Raw genomic sequence first — 21,771 nt, 5'->3', positions numbered from 1 at the left:
GATGGATGGATAAGTGGATGGATGGATAGGTAGGTAGAAAGAGAGAGAGAGAGAGAGAGGTAGGTAGGTAGAAAGATAATATAGATAGACAGAGGAAGAGAGGGAGGTAGATAGATAGATAGATAGATAGATAGATAGATAGATAGATAGATAGGGGGAGCAAGCTGAACAACCATAGCAGGACATTGGGACTCTAAGCACATATCTTCCCTCTGCCTAAGCTGTCAAGTCTATCTCTACATCTGACAGTCCACCATGTCTCCCTGCCCTCGACAGGCCTGGTGCACACAATTGGTGCTCAATGATGCAGGAACTTGTGTCTTTGAGTGGGCACTGGTCCTGGGCTATCACCTCAGTGGGTACTTCAGAGCTATCTATCAGTTCTCCATGGGCCAGGTCCTCTCCAGGCCAAATCCTTCACCATCCTGTCTCCCTTTTTCTCCTTCTCCCGCTGTCAGTGGAGACCAGAGGAGTCCGAGGACTATGTAAGTAACAGGTGTGCAAGCACGGGCAAGACTGGGTCAGACTGGGCTCATGGGACACTCCCCCTCTCCCAGCCTGTGTTGCCGAGATCCACAGGGCACCAGCCACATCCAGAGAAAATTGGCGTGTAGACATGAGCACCAGGCTGAGCAGTGATTGGCGTTTCCTCTAATCCGTACTCCTCGCCTGTCGAGCAGCAATTTGAGGCCAATGTTCACAATCGACCAGGACCTGGCCCCTGCTCTGGCCAGACGGGGATGGAGTTAAATCCAATCCCGATCGTTAGGCCTTATTGATCCCTAGAGTGAAAAATCACCTGCTCAGGCCCAGGCTGGGAGAAGCACTGGGAGCCAGGTCCAACACAGGCACTGCTGGAGCCCGAGCCCTGGGAGACCCTCCAGCTTGGCCCTGCAGAGGGTTGTTGGCATCTGCAGTTGGCCCCACCTGAGGCTTAGAGCTGGAGGGACACCAGGGCTGGTGCTGACAGCCCTATGCCTACTCCATGGTGGTACTCTCCCCTCCTCCTCCTCTCTGTGTGGCGTGGCTTGGTCTCCTATGGTGTTTCTCCGCATGTCCGGAAACATTGCCTTTGCTGGATGGGTGTGTGGGTAGGATCCGCCAAGGTAGAAGGAAGTGGAGTGGCCGACTTCTTGGGCATCGGTGGAAACAAGAGGGGAATGTGTTCCTGGGTTTGGGGAATTCTGTGTCCTGTCTTTTTTTTCCCTCTTATGTGGTCTCAGGAGGGATTGGATATCCCAGTCACCGGAGTAGATAGGGTCACTGTAACTTACAGTGTTGTAGGTTGGGCCCTCTCCTTTACCCGGCTCTTTTATAAGTGGCCTTGCACCAGCTAATTCCAGAGGAATGGTGGCCTGTATGCATTTGCGTGCCAAGAGGCATGGAAGGTGCCTGGTGCATGCAAGGCTCTGTCTGTGTGTAGAGACCTCATGAGGTGTCACTCACAGCACAATGGCATGAAAGTAACAGTGTGGTCCTTTGTTCTTCTCTGAAACAAAGAATGAGCTATCTGCCCCAGGCCTGGGGCTTTTGGGTTGGGTGGCATGCTCCTAGCCCACGTCCCACCTGGCTGTCCTGCCTCCAGCAAAGGAAGCAGAGGAAGGATTTGTCCAGCTTCACCTCCCAGGACCCTGGTCCTGTGTACCTGGGGCACCCTAGGCTCCAGTCTTCAGGTGACTGGTAGTCTAACTTCTTACGCAGTATGATGGGACCTGCCTTTCCCCTTCTTCAGGAGACCACCATCAGCGGCCTCACCCCCGAGACCACCTACTCCATCACCGTCGCTGCCTACACCACTAAGGGGGATGGTGCCCGAAGCAAGCCCAAGGTGGTTACTACAACAGGGGCAGGTGAGTGAGGGGTTCATGGACAAAGCTGGGTGGGCAGCAGGGAGGATGGCACCAGAGCCCAGTGCGTGCTGTTCAGTCCCAGGACGGCCCACCATGATGGTCAGCACCACGGCCATGCACACCGCGCTGCTGCAGTGGCACCCACCCAAGGAGCTGCCTGGAGAGCTGCTGGGCTACCGTCTCCAATACCGGCGGGCCGACGAGGCGCGGCCCAACACCATAGACTTTGGCAAGGATGACCAACATTTTACAGTCACCGGCCTGCACAAAGGGGCCACCTACGTCTTCCGGCTCGCTGCCAAGAACCGGGCTGGCCCAGGAGAAGAGTTTGAGAAAGAGATCACCACCCCCGAGGATGTGCCCAGTGGCTTTCCTCAAAATCTTCGAGTGACAGGACTGACCACATCTACCACGGAACTGACCTGGGACCCGCCGGTGCTGGCGGAGAGGAATGGTCACATCACCAACTATACTGTGGTCTACCGTGACATCAACAGCCAGCTTGAACTACAGAATGTCACCAACGACACACACCTTACACTCTTGGGCCTTAAACCGGACACCACTTATGACATCAAGGTCCGTGCACATACCAGCAAAGGCGCCGGCCCTCTCAGCCCCAGCATCCAGTCCCGGACCATGCCCGTGGAGCAAGGTGTGTGCTGTGATCATGGCATTGGCTGCCCAAGCGTGACTGCTCCTAGGGACCTGTGCTGTCCTTGACCCACTGACCTCTCGCAGCTGATCCACCAGCTTCTGCTGTGTGACACTTCACGCTCTCATGACCACTAACCTCTAATGGACAGGCACCACATCCTTGGGTGTGTGGCCCTGACCTCTGCTGTCCTTGACCTACTGACCTATCTGCGTGGCCTTCCAATCTCTTGTGATCTTGATCCACTGATCTCTTTCTGCTACATCACCTTCTAGGGTGTGCAGCTCTCTCTACTTTGCTCTGTAGCACTAACCTTTTGGGGCCTAACCTACTGACATCCAGAGTCCGTGTGGCCACGTACATCTTGTGACCACAACCCACTAATCCCTGGCTACTCTGAACCAGTGTCTGAGCCGAGCTTCCACCCATGCTCTTTCAGAGGTGTGGCCCCAGGCACAGTGGCATCCCCAGCCGGTTCAGTGTTCACTGTGGAAGAACCTGGGTTAGGAGTTGGACTGTGCCATGTTAAGCTGCCTGGGGTACTTGGTTGTCACCCTTAGTCCATAGCCCCTCCCTCCCCTACTCCTGTGCTACAGCCATTGTCACATCCTCGGGCCCCTTCACCACAGCCCAGCTAGCCACAGATCTCACTCCCTCCTCGTGCTTCCACAGTGTTTGCCAAGAATTTCCGTGTGGCCGCTGCGATGAAGACATCTGTGCTGCTCAGTTGGGAGGTCCCCGACTCTTATAAGTCAGCTGTGCCCTTCAAGGTGGGTAGGACTTCTGCCAACCTAGACCAGAGCTGCCTCCCATGTCTGCTCTGCATCGCCATTCCGATCCCAGCTGCTCTTCCCCCTCCCCCTCCAGATCCTGTACAATGGGCAGAGCGTGGAGGTGGATGGGCACTCGATGCGGAAGCTGATTGCAGACCTGCAACCCAACACGGAGTACTCCTTCGTCCTGATGAATCGTGGCAGTAGCGCCGGGGGCCTACAGCACCTGGTGTCCATCCGCACTGCCCCGGACCTCCTACCCCAGAAGCCACTGCCTGCCTCCGCCTTTATAGAGGATGGCCGCTTCTCCCTCTCCATGCCTCAAGTGCAGGACCCCTCGCTAGTCAGGTGTACAGAGGAGGCTGGAGGCTGGTGCAGATCGGGAGCGTAGCAAAGATCGATGAAGGTTCTGATGGTTGCTCTGTCCACACAGGTGGTTCTACATTGTGGTGGTGCCCATTGACCGTGTGGGCGGGAACTTGCTGGCACCAAGATGGAACACACCAGAGGAGTTGGAGCTGGACGAGGTGCCTAGGGGAAGTTCAGTACTGAGGGCAGCCACGTGGTGGGCAGTGGCCATCTTTCCCTGAGTGTTGCCCCAGGAGTCCAAATCTGGCTGTCAGCCGCTCTCTCTCTCTCTGGGGAGAGGACCTCTGAGGAGTATCCCCAGGAGAATTTTTAAAACTCCGGAAGGGCCTACAGGGACTTCCCTGGAGGTATTTGGTAAGAATCCCATGGTATAGGAGTCACTAGAGACATTTCTGCAGCTCTCAGTGTGGACCTCAGAGATGCCTGTGGTGTAGAGCTTTAAGCCTAAGTTCTCCTGAACAGATGAAATCACCTCTTTCCTCCTCACAGCTCATGTCAAAACTGCTTTCTCTGATTAGGATAAGGTTATTCATGTGGCCCTTCCTTATAGGCTACAAGGAGGGTCTCGCTGTGATGTCAGAAGTATCCTGTAATGGCTATGGCCAGGCCAGGCCCATGAGGGTCCCCAGGAAGAGGGAACCTCTATATCTGCCTCAGTAGCTAATGCCCCAGGGGAGGAGGCTCCCAGGCCTTGTGTGACTCTGTGCTCTCCTCTGCCAGCTTCTGGAGGCCATCGAGCAGGGCGAGGAGAAACAGCGGAGGCGCCGGCGCCAAGCAGAGCGGCTGAAGCCTTATGTGGCGGCCCAAGTGGATGTGCTCCCTGACACCTTCACCCTGGGGGACAAGAAGAGCTACCGCGGCTTCTACAACCGGCCCCTGTCTCCGGATCTGAGTTACCAGTGCTTCGTTCTCGCCTCCCTCAAGGAACCCATGGACCAGGTTGGCCTGAGCTGGCATGACTTTCAGAACCCCAAGACCCCAGGCTTAATCTAAGACCAGGCCAGCTTCAGACCTTAGGAGACCCCGGGTCTGCATTATCCTGAGACTCCAGCATCCTAGGACTAGGACACCCCTGAGGACCTATACTGGATATCCCATGACACTAGGCCTCAGGGTGTGAAGATCAGACCTAACATGGCTTCAGTAACCCTGCTGACCTGTCACATGTCGGTCTCACTGGTCTCGGTGCCCTCCCTGGGTTTGATGGATGAGGGTGGGGCTTTCTTGCTGTGCTGTGCTCATAGCCTTTGCTGTTGCTTCCTTCCCTGGACCCCAGAAGCGCTACGCCTCCAGCCCCTACTCGGACGAGATTGTAGTCCAGGTGACGCCAGCACAGCAGCAGGAGGAGCCCGAGATGCTGTGGGTGACAGGCCCTGTCCTGGCGGTCATTCTCATCATACTCATTGTCATCGCCATCCTCCTGTTCAAGAGGTGAGTGCCGCGCCTGGTTCTGGGGGACAGAACCTGCCTCCTGCCTCGCTGGTACCCTCTGGTGCAGTGTTAAGTGCCCAGATGGACGGAAACAGCGGGTCTGTGTGTGTGTGTGCACTCGGCTGTGCAGGTCCGCCTTTATGAAGAAGGGCTGAGGTGAACTGTGCGTGTCCCGAGGCGTGTCTGTCTGTGTCTATATGTGTGAGTCTGTCATCTTCAGTTTGAAGGAGCCACAGCTTCCTGGTGTCCTGCTGTAAGCACTTTTCTTCTGCCACCGAGTGACAGGCTCTGTAACGGCTATCACCAGCCCAGGCCCTCCTCTCCTCCTTAGGCCCACAAGAGGTCCAGGCTGAGTTGCAGACCTACATCCCCATGAGAATTACACAACAGACATTTACTAAAGACCCATCATAGACGTGGCTGTCAACACTTACCTGTCTTGGGTAGTTGTCGCACCTGTCCTTGGAGGTGCCCTGCTATCCTGTCAGCTTCCAAGCTGCTTCCAATTATTTTACTTGGTCTTGGTCATTCCCAATATATATATATTTTTTTCCTCCTAATATTTTTAAGATGAGGTCTCACTGTATAGCCTTGGCTTCCCTACCGTGTAGTCCAGGGTGGCTTCAGACTCAGAGACCTGCCTGCTTCTGTCTCCCAGGCTACTCTAGAAACTGAGGTAGAAGGATCCAGGCCTAACTTATCTAAAAGCTATCTCAAAAAAAAAAAAAAAGTTTTGTTTTTTGTTTTTGAGTCAGGGTTTCTCTGTGTAGGAACTAACTCTGTAGACCAGGCTGGCCTCGAACTTAGGAATCTGCCTGCCTCTGCCTCCCAAGTGCTGGGATTAAAGGCATGTGCCACCACTGCCCAGCTTGTTTTGTTTTTTAAGGTGAGGTTCTTTGGCTCGGTGTGGAGTGCCTGCCTTTGCATGTACAAAGTTCTGGATCCAATCGCCAGTAGCACAAAAACTTAAAAAGTTTTTTTAAAAAGCCTAACCTTTGAGCCTGACAGTTGAAATGCCTGGTTAAATGTGTCTTTAGCATTTCCCTTGACATCATTACACCAAATAAATACGGTCCCTTGGCCCCTGGCTCCTGCTCTGCAGCAGTGCCCCCCCCCCACACACACACACAGCCCCAGTGCCCCCTCACCTGGCAGCTGTTCATACCATGTTCTTACTTCTAGTCTCTGGTGCTTCAGAGACCCCTGGCTCCTGGTCCCATCTTTATACAGCCCCTCATCTACCCCAGAGTGCCCCACTGGATATGTGCTGAGCCCCCAGCAGCTAGCACATGGCTAGCTGTTGAACATGTCCTGTGCTATGTGTGATGTGTCACCTCATGGAGGTACCCACTTCCCTGTCGTTATCCTGCCCTCATCTGGACCCCATAATCCATCCTGGCAAGTTCCCTCCTTCCTCTTGCGGTCACAGACCTATAGGTGTCACTAAACAGTGTCCCTCCACCCACTTACCCTCACCATCCCCACTCAGGTTCTGATGTGTGTACATGGAGGTGAACTCCCTGAGGTTGTCCTATGGGTACCTTATAAGAGTCCCATGGTTCCCTTGTCATGTGAGGGCTGAGTGCTTAGCAGCAACAATGACCATTCCTTTCTTCTGTCCTTGCCTGTCTCTCGGGACCTAGTAAACAAGAAAGGTAGGAGTCGTTCCTTCTCTCTGTACACGCCTCCCCCTCTACTTATCCCTGTGCACATCTTGGGCCTGCAGGAAGGGGTGGAGCTCTGACCAAACCCTCTTAGCCTGTGGCTTTAATCAGCAACCTGCCTGCTCAGCACAGGAGGCTTCTCCAGTTCTGGATGGATCCTCATGGGCACGAGGGGGCAGTCTCGATCACATTCAATGTCAGTCCAACTCTGTCCCTTCCGCAGAAGATGCTCCCCACTGGAGCTGTGCACGCTGCAGCCCCCATTGCTTCCCTGAGTCCACAGAGCTCTCCAGAACCCTCCTTAGGTTCCCATTTCTCCATCCTAATTCCTACGAGAGGCCACCTCTGCACTCGGCAGAGCAGCAAGGAAAGGTGTCGTGATGCAGACACGTGCGGGCATATTTCCAAGTTCTCCCCGGACACTCCTGTGCAGGGGCTGCACGTGGTCCCCAGTAGTCTGTCTGACCCTGTCCTTTTTAGATGGGCAAGGTGACACCAGTGAGAGAGGACTCTGTCTGGCTAGGGCCCTGCTGTTCCTGCCCCTCCCCTGCTACTCTGGACATTGGCCCTGAGAGCCAGGCAGCTGGGACCCAGGCCCTCGTGATGGCGTTTGTGTGTTCTGTGTACCAGTGCATGTTTTCTCGTGGTGGTTTCTGCTGCATCAGCTGGGGTCGAGTTAAGGACAGCAGCCACTGCCCAGCGGTGACCTGCCTCCTGTCCAGAGGAACCACCAGCCTCTCTGGCCTCCCTCCCTCGCTGCACTGCTCCTGGGCCCACTCCACACCTGCCGTCTCCCTGCCCTGTCCCTACCCTGTGTTCTCTCATGTTGACGCTGCTCTCCCCCTGGCTCACACCCAGAGATCCCAGGATAAGGTGGGGTGGTGGGAAGACATCTGGGGCCGTGGGAGCTGCCTCTGTTCCCAGTTTTCACTAGCCTCTTCTTGTTTCTTTAGGAAGAGAACACACTCCCCATCATCAAAGGATGAGCAGTCAATCGGGCTGAAGGACTCCCTGTTGGCCCACTCTTCTGACCCTGTGGAGATGCGAAGGCTTAACTACCAGACCCCAGGTAGGGTTGATCCCTCGGCCTCTTGGCCTCCAGCTCAGTCCCACAGGTTGTCAAAAGACCTTAGTGCACGCTCACTTCTGGCTGCTTCTCTTCCTTTTTTGTTCCGTTTGAATTGACATGATGGGACTTCATGATGGATGGGGGCATCCATATTGAACAGGTGGACAGGCTAGGAGACTTCTAGAGACAACAGAGGTCCCTGTGTGTCTCCAGTCTCTGAATAGATGGACTGTAAGAGACCTCTTGAAGCCCTCAGCTCTGGCACAAGTGGTCAGTCTCAATATCTGCCCTCTGGCCCTTAACAACAAACACACACACACACACACACACACACACACACACACACACACACACACACACACACACACACACACCAGGCTGTGTTAGAAGTGAGAAGCTGTAGCAGACAGAATGGTAGGTGAGGGGCTCATACCTGGCCCTTGATGAAGGCTATTTCAGGTTCACTGTGCAAGGGTGTAGGGTTCCTGCTCCAGGCTCAATACCTGTCCCTTCCCCTGAGCTGCTCTCATGTGACTTCGAACTGTTCCTTCCACCTGGAATATCACTCCTTCCCTACACCCCAGAGGTGTCTCTCAGAGAGCGACAGTCTCTAGCTGTAGCTCCAGGACCTGGCTGGCTCAACCCGTCCTTGTGTTTATCGTGTGGTAGATTCTCGCTGGATGCTTGAGCACACAACAAAGGAATGAGTGAATGAAGTCATGTGTGCACACTGAGGGCTTATGTTTGTGTGAGGTGGTTATCACTGCGCATCAAATTACCCCTAACCTTCAAGGCTTAAAACAACAGTAATTATGTCTTCTCTCTCACAGTTGTTATGAGTCAGGAATTGGGACAGGGCACGGTAGGATACCCAGCCAGGGTAGGCCTTCAGCCGGAAGATTTGAAAGCTGGGAACTAGAATCTTATAAAGTGGGGCTGGCAAATTATGGCCTGGAGCCAAATACAGCTCACTGTCTGCTTTATAAATAAAATTTGCCCAGCACACCACCACACCCATTCATTTCTGGGGACATTTGCACTACAAAGGTCAGTTGACAACTAGAAGGTGGAAGAGAACCCTGGGTGTCTGCAAGCCTTTAGCACTGGTTTTCTGGCCTTTGGTAGTGAACTTTGCCAACCCTAGGGTGGTTTGTTCCGGTGGGAGGTAGTTGGCAGACGAGCTAGCCTCTTTGTGTAGCCTGGACTTCCTTATAGCATGGCGACTGAGTTCCAAAGACACGTGTCTTGAGAAAGTGTTCCGTGTGGACCCAGCGGGCTGTTGTAACCAGTGCGTGAATCTGTGGTTAGAGGAGGCTGCTCTCAGAGGGTGCCTCACTTTGTGGGCACCAGACAGAAAGTTGGGTTGGAGGTGGTTCTAAGTGGAAGCACAGTGTGTATACATCAAGTTAAACCCCTGAAGGGTATTTCTGCAGCATTGGAGCCAAGAAGTGACCGTGACCGGCAGGCTGAGCAGCTTAGACTTCATCCTGACTGACCAAGGGAGTCATTGAAGGTCTTCATCAGAGGAGCAGCAGAGCTGGCTGCTTCTGTGGAGAGCGGGCGGGCCCTGGGGAAGACATCAGGCAGTTAAGTGGTAGGAAAGGGAGGCAGGAGAAGAACAGAGTCTGGGAAGCTGAAGGTGGTAAGGCAGGTGAGCTGAGCTCACACAAGGATGCAAAGCCAGTTCTGTGTCTGCTGCCATAGAGGATATCCAAGTGGCAGTAGGCCTTTGTGTCTGGACTTTGTGCTGACCTCAGGCCGGGAGCCACCAGTGTGAATGGTACCAAGGATCAGGTAGTGGTCAAAGCTCAGAATGGGCAGACTCTCCCGGGACGAGCAGGAAGGGAGAAGGGAACAGGCCGCAGGATGGTGGTGTTATAGGGGAGCATGCAGGCAGAGGTGTGGGCAGAAAGGTTCCCTGTCTCAGGTGCTGGCGTAGTGTGGCACTGAGAGGGTAGGGCCCATAGCTGTGTTGAGGTATAGGACCCAAGCCTTCAGGCAGAAGTATTTCCATGGGTTGAAAAGCAGCAAAAGGGAATGCAGAACGCTTTTCCATATCAGTGTGTGAAGGATGTCATGGGCACATGACATCCCTGAGAAGGGAGGAACTTGAGATTTTAAAAGATTTTTCATTTCCGGTATGGAGACCATCTGAAAATGGCCAAGGTCAGATTTTGAGGGGGTGAGGGCTGGGCTGGAGTGACTTTATTATAGGGTCTCAAGAGGCCACTCAGACCTATGTTGCTTGGAAGCTCTCTCTTTGGGGGAGGGGGACTGTCTGTTACTGGAAGGCACGTGAGCTGACCCACTCTTTCTGTCTGTGCCCCTTCCTCTTGCCCTTCACCTACAGTCCCTTCAGTGTCGAACCGCAGAACCAGGTGACCAGAAAGAGGGTTCCTGAGCTCTGCTCCTGTCCCATTGTTTTCTTTTGGTTTGTTTTCTCTGCAGGTTCCAGTGCCCCCAGTTGCCCGAATATCTCAAGTTAGTTTTCAAAGTTCCCACATTGGTTTGGGGACACTTTGGCTTCAGTGTGTCTCCACTCTTCTACTTCCTCACGTCTCCCCACTTTCTCCTTGCCCTTTTCCCCTTGCCTTTATCCCTTCCCTCCCCTTCCGGCGTCTCCCTTCTCTCTGTCCCCTCCTGTGCTCACTGGCTTCCTCCTGTATCTGCTCTCCCACCCTCTCTCCTTGTCCCTGCCTCCTCTGGTCTCCATCCAACCCCTCTGTGTGCCTCCGTCCTGATCCCTTGCCTGTCTTTGTATCTTCCTCCCCATCTCTGCTTCTCTCTCTCCCTACTTCTATGCCACTCTGCCATTGTCTTTGCGCTCCATGACCATTCCACCCACACACTTGGTGCCCGGGGTGACAGGGTCACCAAATCTCTGAGGTGACTGGCGTCAATGAGGGGTCGGGGTAAGGGGGTGTCTGTCTCAGACAGGTGTGGTAAGAGCCCAGCTTCCACCCTGTTCCTGAGCTCGAAGCCCCGTCTTAGTGGGAAGAAGCCCCTTGCTCCTCTTAGGCAGGCCTGGCAGGCAGAGAGCCCTGTTGTCCCGTGCAGCACCAGGTCATCTGGACATGCTTCTGTGTGCTCACAGTACACACACCTCCATCTCTGGCCTCCCCTGATGCCCAGCCACTGTGTGTTCTCCATTCCTGTTGCCGCCGCCGCATGTGCTGTTGTTTCCATGCCACCAGTGCTGAGTACTTCATGATCACACATGTTCACACATGCCTTGGGCTGTCTCTACCACCCTGACCAGAACTCACACTAATGCCACCCATGTGTCTGCCCCACCTCCCCCAGGTATGCGAGACCACCCGCCCATCCCCATCACTGACCTGGCAGACAATATTGAGCGCCTCAAAGCCAACGATGGGCTCAAGTTCTCCCAGGAGTATGAGGTGAGACACCCACCACTCCCACCGTGTGTCCTCAGTCTCTCCAAGTCTGGTTTTGTTTTGTCCTGGGTCCCACCTGAGGTCGAGGATATTGGGATGTAGGCCAGGGAGATCAATAGCAAAGTTCAGTTGGGGAACTGGCCGTCATAGGTGTTGGGCTCAGCCCACAGGCTCACCATAGCCCTCTGGTGGTCACCCTAGGACATGCTTCAGAAGGCTCTGCTAGGTGATGCCTGCAGAAGCAGACACTGATTTAGTAGCAATGGCTATAATATCTAATCTCCAACAAGAACAGGCCTGCACTTACCAGGTACGGGACAGCATCCTCTTACTCGGTCCCCCGTGGAGTGGTACTGTCACAGTCTTGTCTTACATACCAGAAACCAGACTCAAACAGAGGTGTGAGTTACCTAGAGTCAAACAGCTGAGGAGTCGTGGAGCCACCCAGACCTTGCCTGTGCTGGTTTCATGACCATCCGCACTTCAGTCTTGCATAACAATGTTACTGAGTCTCCACATGGTAACCATTGTCCGAGAAGGGTGGGAGGGTCTGTTCTCAGCCCGGCTTCCATTCCCGCTCCCACATGTGATCACACATGCATGCCGAAACACATAGCTCATAGATGGGGAGTCAGGAAGCCCTCCAAGTGTTCGCCTCACTCTGGCCTTCACCTCTGTTTGCTAGCTCAGACTTCAGGGTCAGTGACCACCTGGTTCACCCACAGCTCTTTGTCAGGGACGTTTGGGTGTTCCCAGGCCATACAGTCAGGGGAGCCTTGTTAGAAAGGAAGTGCTAAGGAGACCCCCTTTCTTTGTCTCCCTGCTGTACTGGCCGCTCTTTTGTCAGCACTTGGCATACACCTCAGAGGATGACTGATGGACAGATGATGGATAGATCTGTTCAGCTGGACCCAGGGGGTTGCTCTCTTTTAGTCAGGTGTCCACTCTTGAGTTATGTTTGGGGGATATATCCCTGGGTACCGGATTTGCCCTTCCGAGGGCACTGGGCCAGGTAGATCCTAAAGGCGACAGGCCAGGCTTCCAAAGAAGAAAACTGAGCTTGGCAGGTAGACAGATGAGCATGCCTCTGCACAGCAACAGTGTCACCTCTGCTGTGGAGGCAGAGCCTGTCAGCCGGGTGGCCTGGATTTAGCTTAACTTCTGGACAAGGAGGCCTTCCTTGTTTTTTACCAGTATTCGCCCTTGTCCTGCCCCACGCCTTGGCATCCTTCCTATAAGCCCCTGCTCACGGCCGTCACCTTACCACCTCCCCTCCATCCCTCCCATCTGAGCGTTCTTTAAAGGCCCTTCTTTGTCCTAGAAGCCACCAGATCTATTGTGGGCTTTCCCGAAACTTTCTCTTCATGGTCTGTAGGTCATTTGTCAGACTGTTGTTAGCACTTAACTGTATTCCAGTCCCTATGCTGACATGTAGAAGCAGATGGCCTTGGGACGCAGTCACTGAGAAACACAGACAGAGCAGTAATCGTTGCTGTGAGTGTGTGGTTCTGACAGCATGCACTAAAATCATATATAGCAAACACAATGGTGGGTGTGTCTGGTGGGTGGGGCCTCACAGAAGTGATGAGACAGCCTCCTTAGAGAATAAGGTGGCTGGGACCAAAACGGAGGAGACTGTGATACAGGCATCGATTCTTTCCATCCTCAAAGGAAGGACAATAACTCAAACCTCTCTTGAGTAAAAAGATGGAGAAATGCACGCAGTGGCTTAGGACCGTGCTGGGCACACCGTGAGCTCACACAGAAATGTAGCTGTTAGCATTTTTGTGTCCTGAGCCAGTCAAGAGCATGGGAGGCCTCTGAGCAGGAATTTGATACTCAGATCTGCATTTTTTTTTTTTTGAAAGACTGTTCTTGCTGAAGGACAGAGAGGGTTGGAGCAGGGCAAGAGAAGAGGCCTGGAGGTACCAAGCAGAGCTAGCTGCTGGCAGCAGCAGCAGGTTGAGAAAGGCAGAGGAAAGGAGTGTAGGGGGGTGTGGTAAGCAATGGGAGGGACCTTGGGGAGGTCCCAAGATGGACTTTAAACCTGGCTGGGCTTCCTGGGTCAGTGATTTGTGCTATCCACTGAGGGGTGGGGGGGTCACATCAGAACCTGCTTTGACAGGAAACAGATGAGCTGGCCTTTAAAGGGACTGGGGTGGAAAGAGCTGTGAAGCTTGCACATGGAGATGTCTAGGGGGCCGCAGGATAGTAGGGGCAGCTCTGAGATGTAAGCAGGAGAGTCCTGTGAATGGGGTGGCGGTGGCTAATGGGAGTGGTTCAGTCAGTGAAGATTGACTTACAAAAGGTGAAGATTGCAGCTATAGCTGTGTAAAATGGCCACTTGTAATCCAGAGTGGGGAGACAGAGACAGAAGCCACCATGGTACTACTGGCTAGCCAGCCTGGCTTACTTGGTGAACCGGGGGCCACTGAGAAGTCCTGGCTCAAAGGCAGAGGGTGTTGCTAGGGTTGTCTACCACACAAGTGCACAAACACATATGTGTACACACATGCATTTTAAGAGAGAGAGAGAAAAGAAAAACAAATCTTGTGAATGGGCTATGGATGAGACTAATTTGGTAGAGTGCTTGCCTAGAATTTGCAAAGCCCTGGATTTCCTCCAGCATCACATAAATGGGGTAGCACACACTTTAATCCCACCACTCACCCACACATAACATGGAAGTAGGAAGATGAGAGAGAACTTTGGAGCCATCCTTAATTGTATCCTATATAGTAGGTAGTAAATTCAAACCTAGCCAGGTATACATGAGACCCTATCCAAACAAGCAAACAAACAAAACATTTCCTGAGCAACGAAGTGAGAAGAGAGCCAGGGAAGAGATGTAGAGGAGCTTAGATCCTGCCTACGGGGAGGGCAGGGAACAGACAGAATAGGAAAAGCCAGAGATGGAGAAGAGAGCTGGGCAGCATGGTATGTGGACCTGTAGCCTTGGACAGTCAGTCTCCAGCACAGCCCAGGTGGCCGCATCATCATCATCATCATCATTATCTCCATCTCATTCCACTGGTTGGATGCAGGGCCTGACCCATGACCCACCTGGTCTTCATAAGCTCTACAAGGGGCTGCCATGGAAGTTTGAGTCTTCAATTTATCTCTTTCCAGACTTGGGCTGGGGAATGTAGGTGTTACTTGGCTGCAAAGCACCATGGATAGGCCTCCCACGACTTGGCCCTCACTTTCCCTGTTTCTTCCATTTCTGGCAGTCCATTGACCCTGGACAGCAGTTCACATGGGAGAATTCCAACTCGGAGGTGAACAAGCCCAAGAACCGCTATGCAAATGTCATTGCCTATGACCATTCTCGAGTCCTCCTCACCTCCATTGATGGTGAGCCCGGGGCACAGTGCCCCCTTGCCCTTTGCTGTCCTGTACCCTGCTCTCCAGAATGCTCTGAGCCCCAGGTTAACACTCTCGAATCCCTTTGCATTCCTGTAGGTGTTCCTGGGAGTGACTACATCAATGCCAACTACATTGATGGCTACCGAAAGCAGAATGCCTACATCGCCACACAGGGTCCGCTGCCCGAGACCATGGGCGATTTCTGGAGGATGGTGTGGGAACAGCGCACAGCCACAGTGGTCATGATGACCAGGCTAGAGGAGAAATCCCGGGTGAGGGGGGTGATGCTGGGTACCACCTCCTGTGAGTGTTTTCAAGGGACTCCCCAAAGGCTGTGGTTTTCCTGGAGTATTGTCTCATCCCCTAGATAGAGGGGAACTGCTGGGATGTAATGTAATGTGGTCCCCAGGTGTTTATGGGTTCCCGGGATGTTAATATGTTTTACCAAATGCTGTCGTTTTCTGGAATGTTAATATGTTCCCCAGTTTCTGGGGTGTTCCTGGGGTATTCACATGTTCCCCAGATGCCAGAGTGCTCCTGGGGTGTTCACACATCTAAGTTAATTAGTGGAAGGAGCTGCTGATGTCTGCTTTTGCACCGCGAAGCATTGACTGGAACATAAAATTTACAGAGCTTGAAAATGGGGCATAAACGTTATGGGTAAATTTGGCAGAAAATGTGCCTGGTACGATCTGGTGTTGAATAAATAATTTTCAATTATGGTCCTCCTTCAGCCAGTGAGGGCCAGGGTGGTAGCTTAGTGTGAGGAGGTTTGGAGAGGAAGAGGGAAGTGAGAATCGAGGGAGCTGGGGCCTTCCCCTTGCGTCTGCCTGTTTGAGCCTTTGGGCATCCTATAACTTTGTCCCCTGTCCTGCCCATCCCCCTCCAGGTGAAGTGTGATCAGTATTGGCCAGTCCGTGGCACTGAGACCTATGGCCTCATTCAGGTGACCCTGGTGGACACTGTGGAGTTGGCCACATACACCATGCGCACCTTTGCCCTCCATAAGGTATGTCCCTGAGTTCCCAAGCACTGGCCCATCCCTTAGGTTGTAGCCTGAGTGTGATGGGCTGGCGGAGGGCAGCTGTGGGGTCAGGGCCTGGGAGGTGTATGAGGGGTTCTCACGGCTTGTGTTAGGTGACTGTCTGCTGTGGCTTCTGAGTGTCACCTGAGAGTGGCTGGTCTGGCCCCTTCCCTGGGTGTGTGGCAAGCAAACCTCAAACCTCATCTCCGTTGACCTTTCCCAGAGTGGCTCCAGTGAGAAGCGTGAGCTGCGTCAGTTCCAGTTCATGGCCTGGCCAGACCACGGCGTTCCTGAGTACCCCACTCCCATCTTGGCCTTCCTGAGACGGGTCAAGGCCTGTAACCCACTAGATGCGGGGCCCATGGTGGTGCATTGCAGGTGAGAGTCCAGAGCCACCAGAGGGGAGGGGTGGGAGGTGAGGGGACCCCTGCCCCAAGCTCTGCTCTTCTCCTCAGTGCGGGTGTGGGGCGCACAGGCTGCTTCATCGTCATCGACGCAATGCTGGAGCGTATGAAGCACGAGAAGACGGTTGACATCTATGGCCACGTGACGTGCATGCGCTCACAAAGGAACTACATGGTGCAGACCGAGGACCAGTATGTGTTCATCCACGAGGCCCTGCTAGAGGCTGCCATGTGCGGACACACCGAGGTGCTCGCTCGGAACCTCTATGCCCACATCCAGAAGCTAGGCCAAGTGCCTCCCGGGGAGAGCGTCACGGCCATGGAACTTGAGTTCAAGGTGGGACTCCAGAGGCCTGACTTGGTCGGTCGTGGGAAGCCTGTCTGCAGCAGGCCAGGCCTGACAGAACCCTTGCTCTTCACAGTTGCTGGCCAACTCCAAGGCCCACACGTCGCGCTTTGTCAGTGCCAACCTGCCCTGCAACAAGTTCAAGAACCGCCTAGTGAACATCATGCCCTATGAGCTGACCCGAGTGTGCTTGCAACCCATCCGTGGTGTGGAGGGCTCAGACTACATCAATGCCAGCTTTCTAGATGGCTACAGGTCGGCATGCTTCTCCCTGCTGCCCCACTGTGCCCCTTCTGGTACCTTGGTCTGCTTCTGGTTGGGAGAGTTAAGAGCTAATCCAAAAGATCAGAGTGAGTTGGGGACAGAAGTGAGGGCTTCCTGGAGGAGGGCTGCTCTCTGAGGAACTAGACAATGTCAGGATAGGTGCGGGCAGCAGCACCTCCATCATGTGAAGTCTTATGTCACCCAGACAGCAGAAGGCCTACATAGCTACACAGGGGCCTCTGGCAGAGAGCACCGAGGACTTCTGGCGCATGTTATGGGAGCACAATTCCACCATCATCGTCATGCTGACCAAGCTTCGGGAGATGGGCAGGGTAAGCCCACCCCTTCTCCTGGGGCCCCTCTCATACCAGGGGGGACACCAGCTACCCTTGGGAAAGGGGAACCTCCTCCACCCTCTGCTCTCATGCCCCAGCTCCCCATCAGCATGGCCTCAGACCTCTTTACCAACACCTGAGGCACCCCTTCCCAAAGTCCTCTGAAAGGTGGCATTCTCTTCTGGCCTCCCCACCTGATCTTGGGCGGTGCCTGGTGTTCTGTCCACAGGAGAAATGTCACCAGTACTGGCCAGCAGAGCGCTCCGCTCGCTATCAGTACTTCGTTGTTGACCCGATGGCTGAGTACAACATGCCCCAGTATATTCTGCGTGAATTCAAAGTCACAGACGCCCGGGTGAGTGTCAGCCAAAGAATATGCACACAGATGTGTCCCTCGAGCTACCCGGGCACACGTGGCTCCATCTGCCCCAAGACACTGCAGGGATCTGAGTCGTGGGCGAGTTGTTTGCGTTACCTCCTAGAGTGTCCTTGAGAGTGCGTCCCTGGGTGGTTGTGCTCCTGGTTTAGAGGGCCTAGTACCTAACATCCAAACCTTCATTGTGACCCTTGACCCTCTCTCCCAGGATGGGCAGTCAAGGACAATCCGACAGTTCCAGTTTACAGACTGGCCAGAGCAAGGAGTACCCAAAACAGGTGAAGGCTTCATCGACTTCATCGGGCAGGTGCACAAGACAAAGGAGCAGTTTGGCCAGGATGGGCCCATCACGGTGCACTGCAGGTTGGGACGGCCCCCGTGGAGGGATATGGGAGGGGGGACGGTGGTCCCGAAGGCCAGGGAAGTTGATTGTGTGAAGGGAGCAGGACTCCTGACACAGCCATTCTCTGAGCAGTGCTGGTGTGGGCCGCACCGGTGTGTTCATCACCCTGAGCATTGTCCTGGAGCGCATGCGGTATGAGGGTGTGGTTGACATGTTCCAGACCGTGAAGACCCTCCGCACACAGCGCCCTGCAATGGTGCAGACAGAGGTATGCAGGCCAGAGGGAGGGACCCACGTGTCTTTGCTACAACCCACAGCTGCACCTGCAGCTGGCCCACGTGTATTTGTTCTCCTTATAGCTCTGTGGTATTGCTTGTCCCACATGGCGTGCAGGGAAGAGGAGAGGGAGCTGTGTTCATTCCGTAGCCCCTTCCTGAGCGCCAGTGTGTCATGTTGCCTTTGGGGTCAGAAGTAGACGTAGCAGTCTGTGTAAGACGGTGGGTGAGTCTGGGTACAGACAAGTGGTTTGAGTAGCAGAGGTGAACACAGGCCTGGGAGAGGCAAAAAGGAGAAATGGCCTTTCGAGACTTCAATTGGAGAGTACCTGGGTAGTTCTCGGTGTTCAGCATCTGCTCTTAGCCAACAGAGGCCATTTCTGTGGCCACTGGCTGCAGCACATGCAAACCCTTGTGTTTGGAATAGCTATTGGCTCTGTTCACACTGACCAGTCCCCCTCTTTCCTCAAAGGACCAATACCAGCTGTGCTACCGTGCGGCCCTGGAATACCTCGGCAGCTTTGATCACTATGCAACGTAACTACTGCTCCCCTCTCCTCCGACGCTCCCCCGCGGGGCTCCGGAGGGGACCCAGCTCCTCTGAGCCATACCAACCATCGTCCAGCCCTCCTGCACGGATGCTGTTGCCGGCAGAGCACAGCCCACTGGGATCACAGCATTTCGGGGAACATTGCCACACCAGTCAGAGAGCCCAGAACACCTGGGCAAGTAGGCGGACTGGCAGCCTGGCTCTGGGCCCTCGTCCACCGGGCCAAGTGGAGCCCCGCTTCAAGCTCTCTGTTCAGCTCCGCGTTCTCATGCTTCTCATGGGGTGGGAAAAGGGGGCAAAGCCCCCACTTTTTATACACTAGGCGGGGTAGACTGCGGGGTCCTAGCCTCTTCCTCCGACTTTGCTTTTGCAGGTCTTTCACTGCAGATGGGGCTGCTGTGGGAGTTGGGACTTGTTTGTTTTCCTTTTTGAGTTCACGTTGGATCCTTTCTTGTACAACTTCTGCGGAAGGACACAGTAGTAACTCGCCTTCCTTGTGCAGAGCTAGGGCCCTACCTGAGCAAGTCGGCTGTGGCCCGGGAGGCAGCGTGACTCCTGCTGTCCTCCAGCCTTTCAGATGAGATCCTATTCCAGCCAAATGCAGGGAAACACTTTATTTTGTTTGTTTTAGGTTTTGTTTTTCCTTGAGAGCCTTTTTTTAGGCCCCACAGACAGTGGTGGGTGGGGAGGCGATAGGAAACACATTCCCCAGTGTGCATTTAACATTCATAGCCTACAACCACAGACGTGTCTGGGGGAGCCTGGCAAGGCGTTCCTCGTCACCATCGTGTTTGCAAAGGTTCAAAAAACAAAAATCAAAAAAAAAAAAAAACATAAAAATATTTTTTTTTAAGAAAAGAAATAAAGATTCATCCCCTGGCCTCTACTTCAGATTCGAAGTGGGAGGCAACTCAATGTGCCTGGGGCTCGCCATGGGCCCACAGAGTCTCGCTATCATCCCCAGCGTCGCAGTGTGGCAGGTGTTTGTAGGCTGTGGGTTCTGGCCACCTCGGGAAATGAATGGCACAGGTGAGGGCCTGTGCCACGCCCCACACACCTCAGGGCCAAGCGGGGGCGTGGCTGGCCCTTCAGGTCAGGCCAGTGGGCCTGGTAGCACATGTCTGTCCTCAGCCGGACAGATGCTTTCTCTCCTGGTTTGCAGCTGTCTTCAAATCCCCCCATGACCCGCTCTTCCCACTCCTTCAAGTTGCCCTCACAAACCAATGTGGCAAGACTACTGGACTTGTATCCATGGTACTATACTCAGTCCTCTTATCTCAGCTTGCTGAGGGGCAGGGAGAGGGTCTCTTCCTCTGGGCAGCACTATCTAGATAGGTAAGTGGGGGCGGGGAAGGGTGCATAGCTGTTTTAGCCGAGGGACTCGATACCGACGTCCCCAGATATAGCTAGGCTAAGTCAAGATCAACAGTCCGGGGTTGGTGGTGTTGGATGAAACATTCATTTTTACCTTGTGGATGCTAGTGCTGTAGAGTTCACTGTTGTACACAGTCTGTTTTCTATTTGTTAAGAAAAACTACAGCATCATTGCATACTTCTTGATGGTAATAAATTTGAATAATCAAGATTTCTTACACACTAGGCCTCTGTCTCAGCTCCTGTATCTAGAGTGTGGTATCTTAAGTCTATGGCTGGGGTGGGTTCTGAGGAGTCCATTCCAAGAGGACGATGAGCCCCAACCTGGGTGAGTGCCTAGGACGGGCCAGATTCCAGCCATGGCTGCCTGAATGGAGGATGGAACCGCCTACCTGAGCTGCAGCTGTGGAGAGCACCCAGGGCTCTCAGACCCTCGTCTCTCCTCACCTTGTGCTGCTGTGAATTGACAAATGAAGGATGTAACACACCATCACCGCCTTCATCCTCTCCCATGCTCTAAGGAATGGGATAACCCTGTGGACTTAGGAAATGACTATATGGAAGTCAATCAGTAAAAAAATCTTGTAATTCTTGCCATGTGGGTATTGGACGCACACAGTGAGACCCCCTGGGCTCAGGGACACAGCAAGGAGGGTTTACTGACCCTGGTGGTCAGGGGGCTCCGCCTGATCTCAACATCCTGGGCAAACCAGAGAAGAAATACCCTCAGCAGAGTTGTCACAGACTCTGTGGCCCTGGGGAAGGCCTAAAGGAGGTGAGCGCTGCATTCTGTGTTTGTAGAGGGTGAGCAGAAGTTAGTTGGGGGGGGGGGGGCGCGATACACAAGAGTTCCTAGTGGAAAAAAGACTGCAAAGGATTGGAAGCCTAAACCATAGTAAGCAGGAAGTTCTAAGAACTGAATTGAGACCCTAAGGCTGGAAAGGGGGTGGGGCCAGATGGTTGTGAAAGGGCAGCAGATGTTCTGCACACCACCTGCCTTGCATTGTCCTGGCTCCGCAAGAATAGAGGCCCTGCGGGTATTCCAGAGTTAGCAGCCACCCACCCCCAGGGCTTCAAATGACCAATATATAGAACCAGTCCCTTGGTTTCCAAACCAATCCATTTGTATTCAGAGAAGGACAACCATGGTTTCGGATGGGATGAAATTTGAAGAAATACTTGCTAAATCAAAGATTGAACCATGAGATGTCAAGGGAAGAGTAAATGCCAGGCCTACTCTTGAGGAATGCCAGCATGCAGACCTGCTCCCGACCCGCTCAGCAGTCAGTGCTTTATAGACTTAAACCACAGGGGTCGCCGCAGAGCAGGGAGTCCTTCAGTAAGGGCTTCCACCAAGGAGACCATGTGGCCGGTTAAGCACCAGAGTTGGGACCCACACACACTAGTGTCTGTTTCAAGATCTTTTCTCCATCCCCAATGGGATCAAGTCTCCACTGTACTTTGTGTTGGCTAGTTTGTTTTTTGGGACAGGGTCTCACTATGTAGCTTTGGCTGGCCTGGCCTGGCCTGGAACTCACTGTATAGTCCAGACTGGCTTCAAACTCCACTATCTGCTTGCCTCTGCCCCCTGAGTTCTGGGATTAAAGGCATGCACCACCATGCCCTTTTTTTTTTTTTTTTTTTTTAAAGGTGCAGGAGCCTCATAGTTCAGACCTCAAATTCATGTAGGTTGGGATGAACTTCTGATCCTCCTGCCTCCACATCCCAAATGCAGAGATCACAGGGTTGTGACTACCATCCCTGGCTTCTGGTTTCCAGGCAAGCACTCTGCCAGGTGAGCCACACCCTTCCCTTGCCCTGGTAGCTTATGCCTACCCTCAAGCCTGCTCCTCGGAGGTCTCGCCTTGCAGAGTTGAGCACCTCAGGCACTGTTTGCTAATCAGG

The 21,771-nt window shown here is 53.7% G+C and overlaps 1 protein-coding gene and 1 non-coding gene across 18 annotated transcripts in view; both read left to right on the top strand.

Moving 5' to 3' along the window:
- The window catches only part of Ptprf (protein tyrosine phosphatase, receptor type, F), an 83,193-nt gene extending 63,102 nt beyond the window's left edge, over positions 1–20,091 (top strand). For 4 of the 17 annotated variants that reach the window (XM_006502865.2, XM_030253361.1, XM_006502871.2 and 1 more), the window contains 22 exons: positions 459–485; positions 1,733–1,850; positions 1,927–2,505; positions 3,178–3,275; positions 3,373–3,626; positions 3,712–3,805; positions 4,368–4,586; positions 4,924–5,078; positions 7,696–7,811; positions 10,260–10,292; positions 11,115–11,212; positions 14,440–14,563; positions 14,672–14,847; positions 15,465–15,584; positions 15,823–15,977; positions 16,055–16,340; positions 16,426–16,604; positions 16,819–16,945; positions 17,178–17,303; positions 17,533–17,687; positions 17,800–17,935; positions 18,415–20,091. In XM_006502865.2, the coding sequence (XP_006502928.1) occupies positions 459–485; positions 1,733–1,850; positions 1,927–2,505; positions 3,178–3,275; positions 3,373–3,626; positions 3,712–3,805; positions 4,368–4,586; positions 4,924–5,078; positions 7,696–7,811; positions 10,260–10,292; positions 11,115–11,212; positions 14,440–14,563; positions 14,672–14,847; positions 15,465–15,584; positions 15,823–15,977; positions 16,055–16,340; positions 16,426–16,604; positions 16,819–16,945; positions 17,178–17,303; positions 17,533–17,687; positions 17,800–17,935; positions 18,415–18,483 (3,444 nt within the window). In that variant the 3' untranslated portion in view covers positions 18,484–20,091. The remainder of the gene's footprint in view (positions 1–458; positions 486–1,732; positions 1,851–1,926; positions 2,506–3,177; positions 3,276–3,372; positions 3,627–3,711; positions 3,806–4,367; positions 4,587–4,923; positions 5,079–7,695; positions 7,812–10,259; positions 10,293–11,114; positions 11,213–14,439; positions 14,564–14,671; positions 14,848–15,464; positions 15,585–15,822; positions 15,978–16,054; positions 16,341–16,425; positions 16,605–16,818; positions 16,946–17,177; positions 17,304–17,532; positions 17,688–17,799; positions 17,936–18,414) is intronic. The other 13 variants (XM_030253360.1, XM_006502868.2, XM_006502866.2 and 10 more) reach the window with 6 other exon arrangements.
- Positions 17,740–17,799, top strand: Mir7226 (microRNA 7226). The gene has a single exon (NR_106085.1). It is a non-coding gene; the product is annotated as a microRNA 7226 (primary transcript).
- Positions 20,092–21,771: the final 1,680 nt, after the last annotated feature.

The sequence above is a fragment of the Mus musculus genome, chromosome 4 (assembly GCF_000001635.26).
Source record: "Mus musculus strain C57BL/6J chromosome 4, GRCm38.p6 C57BL/6J".
NCBI classification, from domain to species: Eukaryota; Metazoa; Chordata; class Mammalia; order Rodentia; family Muridae; genus Mus; species Mus musculus.
Note: the sequence above shows the minus strand (reverse complement) of the source record. Positions and strands in the feature narration are given on the sequence as shown.